Source organism: Sphaerodactylus townsendi, linkage group LG07 (genome assembly GCF_021028975.2).
Source record: "Sphaerodactylus townsendi isolate TG3544 linkage group LG07, MPM_Stown_v2.3, whole genome shotgun sequence".
In the NCBI taxonomy this organism is placed as follows: domain Eukaryota; kingdom Metazoa; phylum Chordata; class Lepidosauria; order Squamata; family Sphaerodactylidae; genus Sphaerodactylus; species Sphaerodactylus townsendi.
This window is the reverse complement of record NC_059431.1, coordinates 118,202,722-118,214,844: the sequence shown is the minus strand read 5'-3', so window position 1 is coordinate 118,214,844 and position 12,123 is coordinate 118,202,722. Positions and strand designations below refer to the sequence as shown.

At 48.4% G+C, this 12,123-nt stretch overlaps 1 protein-coding gene across 1 annotated transcript in view; it reads left to right on the top strand.

Moving 5' to 3' along the window:
- Positions 1–7,704, top strand: part of PIK3AP1 (phosphoinositide-3-kinase adaptor protein 1) — a 68,244-nt gene extending 60,540 nt beyond the window's left edge. Inside the window, exons 12-13 of the mRNA XM_048504453.1 lie at positions 4,201–4,316; positions 7,021–7,704. Coding sequence (XP_048360410.1) covers positions 4,201–4,316; positions 7,021–7,075 — 171 coding nt within the window. The 3' untranslated portion in view covers positions 7,076–7,704. The remainder of the gene's footprint in view (positions 1–4,200; positions 4,317–7,020) is intronic.
- The last annotated feature ends 4,419 nt before the right edge of the window (positions 7,705–12,123 follow it).

Sequence of the window (12,123 nt, the reverse complement as noted above, 5' to 3'; positions counted from 1 at the left end):
TTTATCGTGAATGTAGAGAAAAGATGAATACGCTATAATATTGTTGAGGTTTATAAAACGAATGATGGTGTGGAAAAAGTGGACCGAGAAAACTTTTCTCTCTCCCACCCTGCTAGAACTCAGAGGCAGGTAATGGGTAGTAGAATAATAACGGATAAAAGGAAGTGCTTCTTCACATTTTGTATAAATTAACTTGTGGAGGTGGTGGACCCACAAATTCAGGTGGCTTTAAAAAGGATTAAGCCAGTGGTGGGATCCAAAAATTTTAGTAACAGGTTCCCATGATGGTAGGATTCAAACTGTGGCGGAGTGCCAATGGGGCTGGGCGGGGCACGACGGGGGCATGGCCGGGCATTCCTGGGCAGGGCTGTGGCAAGGACGCAGCCGCTGCGCTGGTCCTTGGGCGGGAAACGAATGCACACAGGCGCAGGCTGCCACGCACGCCGGTGCACCTCCTGCTAGACTGCTTCAAGTTCTGCGCGCTACTGCTGAGAGGAGGGGCGTAAGTAAGGCAAAAATCACATGGCAGAATCACCAATTAGTAACCCCCTCTCGGCACACACAAATAATTAGTGACCTACTCTCGGGAACCTGTGAGAACCTGCTGGATTAAGCCATGTAAGAACCGAAGGGTTGCAGTAGTTAGAGCAGGGGTGGCCAACGTATGGTGCTCCAGATGGTCATGGACTACAATTCACGGACTACAAAGAAAAGTCCCCTTCTACACTTGACCACCAAAAAACCAAGTTAGCCTTGCTTCTTTATAGCCTAGCCCTGTTCACTGAGCTCCAGACCGTGACCTAAGGATTGAAGACTTTTGCCTCTAGTCGTGGCGAACCTATGTGTTTTTGAGGGCTCGTGTGTTTGTTTTTTGAGGGCTTGGGGAAGCTTTTGTCTGTGAGGAAGGTTCCTTCGTTGTTGGTTGGGTGTTTGCCTCAGACTGTTGAGGAGTGAGGATTCTGTTTAATCACCCAATCAATTTGAATCAACTGCCATGCTGGTAGGGGCTGGTGGGAATTGTAGTTCATGAACATCTGGAGTGCCATAGGTTCGCCAACACGGCTCTAGTCACTACCTTATATTTTGCTATCTCCCCGAAGATGGGTCCTTATTGGTAAGCCCGCAGAAATACATATACCAGATAAGGATTGAACTTTAAGGATAACGCCCACAAAAAACCCAGAGCTCATCTTTTTCTTACTGTCTTTATCCCTGGTCTCAGAGAGTACAGTCTGTTCTACTGCTTCTGAGCAAGTCGAGGAGCGAGTGGCAGCGAGTGGCAGTTGATTCAAATTGGTTGGGTGATTAAACAGAATCCCCACTCCTCAACAGTCTGAGGCAAACACCCAACCAACAACAAAGGAACCTTCCACACAGACAAAAGTTTCCCCAAGCCCTCAAAAAGCAAACACACGAGCCCTCAAAAACACACACACCAGATAAGGATTGAATACTTACAGTCTTAAGGGGTGCCCACTGGGTGCAAGCAGGGCCCACATCAAGGTTGCTCAGAACTGGCTGCTGAGCTGCGCCTTAAATGTGGTTGTAAAGCAACCTGGGGGTGGGGGGCAGCAGAGGAAGTTTGGGCAGATACTCCGTAGTGCAGGTTGGATCCGGTTAACCACAGCCGTCTTGCAGCGGGAAAAGAAACAAACATGCAAGCCCCTCCTGCACTCGGGCCTGTCCTTTATGTGAGGGAGAAATGGAGCTGCAACCCCTGCCTAGCTTGCAGGTGGCCCCAGAGGTGGCCATCCCTTTGACCAAGAGGGTTGGGCCCTGCTGTTGCCTGAGGCTCGCCTGTCGTTGTCATGGAGACTGTGAGATCCTGAGCTGCTCCCGACAACGTAGCATCTGCATGGATGTTCAGATCCCCCAAATCCACCAGCCAAGGAGTCCTCCACACTGCCCTGAAACCACCACTGTCAGGCAGGGAGACAGATGGGTAGCAGGGTGGGCACTGCACTTACAGACTCCCAATCCTGCCACGCAGTTCCCACAAGAGGGGAACACTCTCAAAAGTAGGGCCCCTTCCGCACACGCAAAATAATGCGTTTTCAAACCACTTTCACAACTGTTTGCAAGTGGATTTTACTATTCTGCACCGCTTCAAAGAGTACTGAAAGCAGTTTGAAACTGCATTATTCTGCATGTGCGGAATGAGCCTAAGAGAGTCCTGGACGGGCACTGGGCCAGTGGACCGCAGCAATACCATGCTGTGTCTAGTGCTCTGCCAAGCACCAGTAGTTGCCCTGTTCTCCGGGCTTTGAATCCAAGACACGGTATCCAAGATAGCTTAGTGGCAGCAGCAATTGCATGGAAGGCCTTGGCATGGAATTTAAGGGGAACAGAGATGACACAAAGACTGGTGAAATCTTGTATTCTCACAATACTAGAACCAGGGGGCATTCATTGAAAATGCTGGGGGGAAGAATTAGGACTAATAAAAGGAAACACTTCTTCACGCAACGTGTGATTGGTGTTTGGAATATGCTACACCACAGTGAGGGTGGGTGATGGCAGGCCACCTAACCTGGACAGCTTTAAAAAAGGGCTTGGACAGATTTATGGAGGAGAAGTCGATCTATGGCTACCAATCTTGATCCTCCTTGATCTGAGATTGCAAATGCCTTAACAGACCAGGTGCTCAGGAGCAGGAGCAGCAGTAGCAGCAGAAGGCCATTGCTTTCACATCCTGCATGTGAGCTCCCAATGGCACCTGGTGGGCCACTGCAAGTAGCAGAGAGCTGGACTAGATGGACTCTGGTCTGAGAATCCCAGCTGGCTTGTTCTTATGTTCTTATGTTCCTTCCTCCTATCTATCCTGTCTACCTGTCTACCTACCTACCTATCCACCTATCCATCTATCCATCTATCTACCTACCTACCTACCTATCCACCTACCTACCATCACCTACCTATCTACCATCACCTACCTATATCTATTCTTTCTTTTGATCCTCTTTGATCTGAGATTGCAAATGCTCTTAACAGTCCAGGTTGCTCTAGGAGCAGCAGCAGCAGAGAGGTCACAGCTTTCACATCCTGCATGTGAGCTCCCAAAGGCACCTGGTGGGCCACTGCGAGTAGCAGAGAGCTGGACTAAGATGGACTCTGGTCTGATCCAGCTGGCTTGTTCTTATGTTCTTATCTATCGGCCTATCTGTCTGTCTGTCTGTCTATCTTGAGTCCTCTTTGATCACAGGATTACCGATACCTTAATAGTCCAGGTGCTCAGGGCAGCAGCAGCAGAGAGCCATTGCTTTCCACATCCTGCATGAGCTCCCAAGGCACCTGGTGGGCCTGGCCACTCACAGTGGCAGAGAGCTGGACTAGGTGGACTCTGGTCTGATCCAGCTGGCTAGTTCTTGATCCTCTTTGATCTGAGATTGCAGTCAGCCTTAACAGTCCAGGGTGTCAGGAGCAGCAGTGCAGCAGAAGGCCGTTGCTTTCACCTCCTGCACGTGAGCTCCCAAAGGCACCTGGTGGGCCACTGCGAGTAGCAGAGAGCTGGACTAGATGGACTCTGGTCTGATCCAGCTGGCTAGTTCTTATGTTCTTATCTATCTGTTTGTCTGTCTGTCTGTCTATCTATCTTGATCCTCTTTGATCTGAGATTGCAAATGCCTTAACAGTCCAGGTGCTCAGGAGCAGCAGCAGCAGAAGGCCGTTGCTTTCACCTCCTGCATGTGAGCTCCCAAAGGCACCTGGTGGGCCACTGCGAGTAGCAGAGAGCTGGACTAGATGGACTCTGGTCTGATCCAGCTGGCTTGTTCTTATGTTCTTATCTATCTGTTTGTCTGTCTGTCTGTCTATCTATCTTGATCCTCTTTGATCTGAGATTGCAAATGCCTTAACAGTCCAGGTGCTCAGGAGCAGCAGCAGCAGAAGGCCATTGCTTTCACATCCTGCATGTGAGCTCCCAAAGGCACCTGGTGGGCCACTGCGAGTAGCAGAGAGCTGGACTAGGTGGACTCTGGTCTGATCCAGCTGGCTTGTTCTTATGTTCTTATGGTTCAAAGTTTGTCACATAAATCTAGACATTAAGAGAAGTGAGCAGGCACCTTTCACAGCATTGACATTGGATGCAGAGATTATTCAAGGATTTTTTCCCTCATGCTTAGCTGGTTGAGGAGAATCAGTTTAATGTGGTGCAGTTGATGGGTGCCAGGCAAAAACTCACATCCACATTTCTTGATGCAGGATAACGAGACGCCAGAAGTGAAGATACATTTCAGCCCCGTGATGCATCAAGGCGACAAGCACCACTCTGTTACACCTGGAAGAACCCCAAGGATACCTCCTCGCGTTGCTAGCAGGTTCTGTACATCAGCACATCCCTTGACTGATCAGACTAGGGCCTGATTTTCAGGAGGGGCAAGACAACTTGATTCATGCGGCATTTAAGGGGGTGAAACTGGACTCTCAGCTGATATGTGTGCAGTGCTCACCTGGCAGAGGTCCATAAACCGGGCAGGCATTCCAGTGGTGTGTCAGTATTATATATGTAGCAGCCCAGTTTAGATGAGTCCCTAAGCATGAATGAATTGCAGAGGCGCACCATGGGTAAATGGCGCCCGGAGACAAATTGTCTCCAGGATGCCCCCCCCCCCAGGCTGTGCCCCACCGCCACCCCGGCTCCACCCCCTGATGCCCCCAGGCTCCACCCCCACTGACTTTGACCCCGCCCATGTCACCATGGTCATGGGCAAGGTCTAGGGTGCCCACCTCCCCTCCTCCTGCCGGCTGGGCTCCCAGCAGTCTCTTCTGACTGGGGAGGGGAGGAAGGAAGGGAGGGGGGAGTCCGGGGGGGTTGAGGGTGCTTGGAGGCAGCAGGAAGTCCTGCTGCTTCATCGTTTTTGCATGCACCCTCGACTGAGCACGGATTAGGTTTGGAGGGTAGCAGCGGCTGACGAGGCAGCAGGACTTCCCTATGATCACAATGGAGACCAATGATTTGCACCACGGTGAACCGGAAGAGTGGCGCCCGGGGACAGGTAAATACGCCACTGATGAATTGCACAGGTAAGTTCTTTTGCCCCACTCCTGTGACGTTTAAATCAAGGCCATGGTTGTTAGTGCAAATATTTGTCGATAACATCATTATTTAAATATTGACTGCTGTACTCTTTTCCAGCAAAAGATCTAAGCAGAATTGTAACTTCCTCCGTCACATGCGGGACCATCTTTGTTTTAGAATGCTCCGCTTGGGTCCTAGTGCCTGCCTATCTAAACAGAACTAGGTGGGCACTGGGACCCAAGCAGAGCATTCTGAAAGAAAGACGGTCCAGGATGTAGGGGATAAAGTTGCAATTCTCCTTAGATCTTTTGGTGGAAAAGAGAATAGTGCTAAAGATACTCTTGAACTAGAAAGCAGTGCTCACCATACTTTTAACTCTTCATTTAAAAAAAAACAAGCTTGGTTTTAAATGAAAACTGAATTTAACGCCAGCAAAATCTGTCAGTGGCTACTAACCCTGGTGACGAAAGGGAAGCTCTACATTGAGAGGTAGCAAGCGTCTGAATACCAGTGCCAGGAGACAACGTCAGGGGAAGGCCTCGTCTTCAATGCCTGGTTTGTTTGGCCCTCCTGGGCAGCTGACTGGCCACTGTATGAGGCAGGATGCTGGACTAGTTCTACCATCGTTATGATCCAGTAGGGTGGTTCTTGTGTATTTTTGGTTGGGATGGCAACGGAAGTTACATTGAAGGGAGAGTATTTTTCCATCACCCAGATACGATCTCTGTCAATGCAAATTGTGACAAACAGCAATAAGCTAGGAACGCCCTTCAATCACCAGGCGCTGTTCCTGACAATGTGTCACCTCTCCTTCCTGGGGTACAAGGTTCCCCAGGCCTAGGAACCTCTATCAGCATTCTCCTCATTGGTCCTGCCCTGCTCTACTACCTTTCACCCTTGTCTGTCCTGTGCTGGTCACGCCTCCCCCTTGACTCTCCCCTGCTCCCTCCCTCCCTCCCTCCCTCCCACTGCCAGGATGCCAGCTGATCGAGCTGCCAAGCCCATCCCCACTTCACCCCCTGAGTGTTTGCCACCACTAGTGTCTTCTCTACTCTTCTGAAGAAGAAGAAGAGTTTGAAGAAGAGTAGGTGGGGCTGAGAGAGCTCCGAGAAGCTGTGACTAGCCCAAGGTCACCCAGCTGGCGTGTGTGGGAGTGTACAGGCCAATCTGAATTCTCCAGATAAGCCTCCACAGCTCAGGCGGCAGAGCTGGGAATCAAACCCGGTTCCTCCAGATTAAATACACGAGCTCTTAACCTCCTACGCCACTGCTGCTCTCTGCTGCTACAACTGCCTGCCTCCCTGTTGTCTGCACCTATACCCACTTCACCCACCTTTGCTGGCTGCTGCTCGTCTGTCCCCCCCGCCCCAGTGCTTATCCCCCCCTCCTCCACATTTCTTGCCCTTGGAGAGCACGCGTGGGTCTTGCTGCCATCTTCTGGAGACTCTGGGAGTGGCCGGAGGGGGGGGAGGGCACAGCATGTGAGGGGTGGGTGGGGAGGCCCGGGGCTTCCCACCCAGAAGAAGAAGAGTTTGGATTTATATCCCCCCTTTCTCTCCTGCAGGAGACTCAAAGGGGCTTACAATCTCCTTGCCCTTCCCCCCCCCCACCAACAAACACCCTGTGAGGTAGGTGGGGCTGAGAGAGCTCCGAGAAGCTGTGACTAGCCCAAGGTCACCCAGCTGGCGTGTGTGGGAGTGCCCAGGCTAATCTGAATTCCCCAGATCAGCCTCCACAGCTCAGGCGGCAGAGCTGGGAATCAAACCTGGTTCCTCCAGATTAGATATACGAGCTCTTAACCTCCTACGCCACTGCTCCCCAGGAAGGTAGGCCCAGCGGCATGAGTCTCACCACTATCGCCGGACAACCTAATAAAATAAAAATTAAAAAAAGAAAAAACACTGAGCTAGCAAAAGGTCTCATTTTTATCTCTGTGGTGAAGCATAGGCTGTGTACTAATCCCAAGTTTACATGCCGTCCCCCCCCCCCCCATTTTATTGCAGGCCACTGAGCAACGATAGCTTTCACCCGCCACCAGTGCCCCCAAGAGGTCGGTGAAACGCTGCACTCGGGATAGTGAAAAGTGGAAGTTCCTGGTTTTATTCTGAAGACTACTGTTTTAATGGTCATGAGTTCAGCAGTTGTTTTCTTCTCTTTATCCCCATCCCGCCATCAAAAGAGTTTACTTCAGAGACAAAGTCCTGGAGAAGTTGACCGTCCTCACCACAGTAGCTTTTCAGAACTGGCAAGAAAAGACACATGCAGAGCTTTTTCTGTGATTCTGCACTACTTGTTTACGCTGTCTGGACATGAAAAAGCTCACTGGAGGCGGGCAGATCAGGGCTCTTATGGTGAAGAAACTGCATGGTTACGATAACTGAGAAAATCCCTTGAAATCGTCTCTGGTGCTTACGGATTCTGTGATGGTTCTGTACCTCACACCATCAACCCAATGCATGGAGCTGCCTGTCAAATAAAACAGCAATACAGAAACGCTGAGCAGCAGCTCCTACGTTAGGTACCGGAAGGAATCTTCATGGAAGTCCGCCTTGCCTGGGTACGGTACTTCTTGTCTTGTCTGAGCGTGGTACTACTATGATGATCTACCAAATTCCAGCTGTGGACCTAAAAGATACAGAGGCTCAGCAACTTAAGAACATCAATAAAATGTGCACAGAAGTCTTCCATTCAATTTGTTTTCCTTTTTTTTTTTGCAAAAAGGGAGTGTGAAGGAAAGGAAAGGTGTACATCAGGGGTCTGCAACCTGTGGCTCTCCAGATGTTCATGGACTACAAATCCCATCAGCCACTGCCAGCATGGCCAATTGTAGTCCATGAACATTTGGAGAGCCACAGGTTGCAGACCCCTGGTCTCATCTTCAAAATATGAGGAACCCTCTAAGGCAGTGATGGTGAACCTTTGGCACTCCAGATGTTATGGACTACAATTCCCATCAGCCCCTGCCAGCATGGCCAATTGCCAAGCTGGCAGGGGGCCCCGATAAAATATATGATCCATAACATCCACTGGAGGCCATGGATCAGGGTCTACTCCTCTGACCAAACTAAGGAAATATGTGGGTCTTCGACATAACTATGGAAAAGGAACACTTCACCTGGTAGACCTGCCCTCTGTCTGCTCCCCTCAGGTGATGCCTTCTTTGCTGAGTAGATGAAACAAACAACAAACAAGTAAAAGAGCCATAGCTAGGTGGAGCAGTTGGTGGCAGAGGCTCCCTCATTCCATTCATATGGGATGGGAAGGACCAGGCTGCCTGCCCTCTCATCCTCCACTACCGTAAGGTTGCCTGTCAGTAGCCAGATCTGAGAAATGTGGGAAAGGGAAAGGCAAATATAGTTTCAGCACCCCTGCACGACACCCTCCCCCCACAGGTGGGGAAAGCAGGGAGGTTAAAATGTTTACATCTAGTGAGGTGAGAACCATTATCTGGTTTCCTGGCACTACTGGGAGGAGGAATGCAAGGGCTGAGTGAAGCTGAGACATCCTATGACACGAGACCAGTAGAGATTAGAGCAGGGTCAGACGTGTGTTTTAACAAATTGTGTGTTAAAAGCTGTTTTCTTCTCCCTCTCGTATGCGCACTCTAGTTTTTTTATTGTATCATTTGAATTTTACAGTTTATAATAATTTCCTTCTTCATACATTTTCAAATAATACTTTCCCCCCTTCCCCCATTTCATCTTCTTGCTTAGTTTTTGTCCACTGGAAACAGCGAGTAAAGATTTCATTTCCTCTATGCAGCCCTCTTCTCCCATATTTTCTTTGTTGACTCGAGCTTACTTTCCATCCCAGTCCATTTATATGTATCCATATCTTCAAGAGGAATTTCCTACATTCTGTTTTTTTTTATCTTGCGAGCGTCTTATTTTTGGATTGAGTATGCTTCTCCGAAAATATCAGAAGGGTTAATCCACTTATTGCCCAGATATATTCTAGCCATTTCTAGAGTGTCCATTTTTTCTTTTCTTTCCAGCCCATGAGTCCTATTGTTGCATGGACTGCTTTAATCATTATTTTACTTACATATAACTTCATATTGTTTATCCACCCTTCTATCTTCCATTACACTCATTGAACATTACAGTCATTATTTGAAATCAATATTAATCTTCACCAGTTTCTCAATATATAACAATACAATTGTCCAAAATTTTTTTACTTCTGCACATAATCCTATCCACATATGGCTATAAGTATGCCTCTTAGTCTCCACAGTGCCAGCATTTTAAGAACTAAGGATCCTTTTTTTATCATATATGCTAGTTGTTTTGGAGTGTTTCTGTACCATTTTAATATCACTTTTTCTTTCCCCTAACTCCATATATTTCCCTCGATCTTTTATATTTTTCCAACTGTCTATTAATTTTCCAGTATTACCAATGTCTAGAAATCCTTCCCTTCTCCCATTTTTGATTCAGTAATGTTCTTATCGCATGAATTCCCTTTATCATCTACCATATATTTGTATATATACCCTAGAATTTTCCACTTTACATTTTCATATAGTTTCAGACATTTCGACATTATACATTTCCTCCTTTTTTATCCGTGAAACCTTTATCCTTTCCCAAATGCCTCTCAAAACCAACCAGTTCTCGTTTCCTCCTATCTCTATAAAATTTTGTAATGTCATAATTTCTCCTCCTTCCCTAAGCAAATTTGCCACAGTTTGAATTTCTTTTCTTTTCAATATTTTTATCTTGAATAATCAAGTGCTCCCACTATCATCCCCTTACCGGGCATTGCTCTGGGCTTCCTTGCACTCTTCCTTGCCAGGGTTTCATGATGAGCCTGCCCAGCACTGGTGGCCCCAGGGGTCAAGGGAGCATTCTTGGGGCAGGTTCAGTGGTGGGATCCAAAAATTTTAGTAACAGGTTCCAATGGTGGTGGGATTCAAACTGTGGCGTAGCTTCAATGGGGCTGAAGCCAGAGGCCATGACTTTGGCAGTGGCCGGGCATTCTAGGAGTAGCAGGCGCTGTGGCAGAGGGCGCAGCTGCATGGGATCCTTGGGCAATGTAAACTTGCAGATGCACTTAAGCGAGGCATGAGCATGCCTATACACACACGGTTGGTGCACCTCCTGCTAGACTGCGCTACTGCTGAGAGGAGGGGCATAACTAAGGCAAAAATCACGTGGCACACACGAATAATTTGTAACCTACTCTCGGGAACCTGTGAGAACCTGCTGAATCCCACCTCTGGGCAGGTCGCAATTTAGAGTTACCCCGCTTCTTCTCCGAAACACAGATACTGGCCCAATCACCGGCGCCGTTCCATGACCGACTCTTCCCTTCCCTTGACCGAGCAAGCTGGTCTCTTTTCCCCGACTTTGGGCCGCCCGCTTTCCCCAGTGCCTGCAAGCCGCTGCTGGGACCTTTGCACTTCTTTCAGCCACCCCTCCACATCCCCGGCCAAGCAAATCCAGCCCATCAGGGTGTCTGGATCTCCTGTCACTAGCACCCATTGCAGCACATCTGGGTAGTCCATCTTTAAACATGCGCACCAGCGCAGTCTCAGGCCAGTTACCAGAACTCGCTTGCATACTCAGTGATGGATCGGGGCCCCAGCAACAGTCTTTGGAGCCGGGCGCAAGTCTTATCTTGCAGAAATGGGTCCTCAAAGCAGTAACGGAGGGCTAGCATAAATCGGTCAAAATCCAGTAGGTCAGGGGCTTGGGCTTCAAACAGCCCCACAAGCCCAAGCAGCTAGTTTCCCCTCCAGGAGGGCACCTACTTCATTCCCATTATGTTCCCGTGATGATCACACAGGCAGTCAGAGAGATCCCACCCGACTCTTCTTTTAATGCTAGAGTCAGATTAATACCTCGCTTCCTCACGCAGTAGCACTCTCCTGCACACCATGGCTGTTTGTGAGAATGTATATATTTAGTTTGATTTGTATACCGCTCTCTCCTACCAAAGGGCTCAGGAGCTTGGCAGCTCGACGAGCAAGGGAAACAGTACATGGCAAAATCCTGTTATTTTTAATAAATGGAGTGGAAACAATTTAAAAGACAATAACGAGATCAAACCAAGTTCAAAACAAAGTAAAACAGTTAAACAGTTATGATAATTAAAACCTAATCCAATCTAATTAAAATGCATTTAAGTTAAAACAGAATAAAAGCTAATTTCAGATCACAGTTAAAATAAGGCTGGCAACAGATGCTATTAAAGCAGTTTGTGAATTAAGATTTGGGCACGCAACAAATACAATTGTGGATAGAATTACACTTTGATTTCAGTGTCTAGTTTTTGGCCTCAACCAAAAGCCTCACAGAACAGCTCTGCCCTGTGGAGCTGCATCAAATCCCGCAGGGTCCTGATGTTAGGTGGCAAGAGCGTTCCACCAGATGAGAGCCAGGATTGAAAAAGCTGGGAGGAAACAGCCTCTGCGGGGTGTGTGCGTGTGTCACCCACTGTGAAGGAGCTACCCCCACCTCAAGGTCAAAATTAAGAAGGCCCAGCAAAGACTGTACTATCTGAGACTTCTAAGGAAACAACAACTGAATGGAAAACTCCTGGTGTCCTTTTACCGCTGTGCTATAGAGAGTGTCTTAACCTCCTGCATCTGTGTATGCTTAGTTCTCTCAGATTGCACAGTGGCGTGATCAGGAAGAGCTCCAAAGGGTGATCACTACTGCACAGAGGGATTATCGACTGCGCCTTTCCCCTCCCTTGGAAGAACTCTATAATTCCCTGGAAGCCTAAAGAAAGCCCAAAATATTCTGAGGGACCCGTCTCATCCAGCACACTCTCTTTTTGAACTGTTACCATCCGGCAGGACTGATTACAAGTCCTATCAAAACTAGGACAAAGAGGCTTAGAGACAGCTTCTACTCTACAGCTGTGGCTATGCTGAACTCCGCGGCTTCCTGTTGATGTGTTTGGGGCTGTGTAGGGATGGGTGGAGGAAGGGGAAAGTGAGGATGGGGTATGAGTCTGAAATTGTGTGCATCGAGGAATGCTGCTGTAAATTTCGTTGTGCGTGCACAATGATAATAAAATGCTTATGCTTCCCCCCCCCCCAAAATCACCAGGGAGTCTTTTTATTGCATTTTTTAAACATTTATTTTACATCTGTA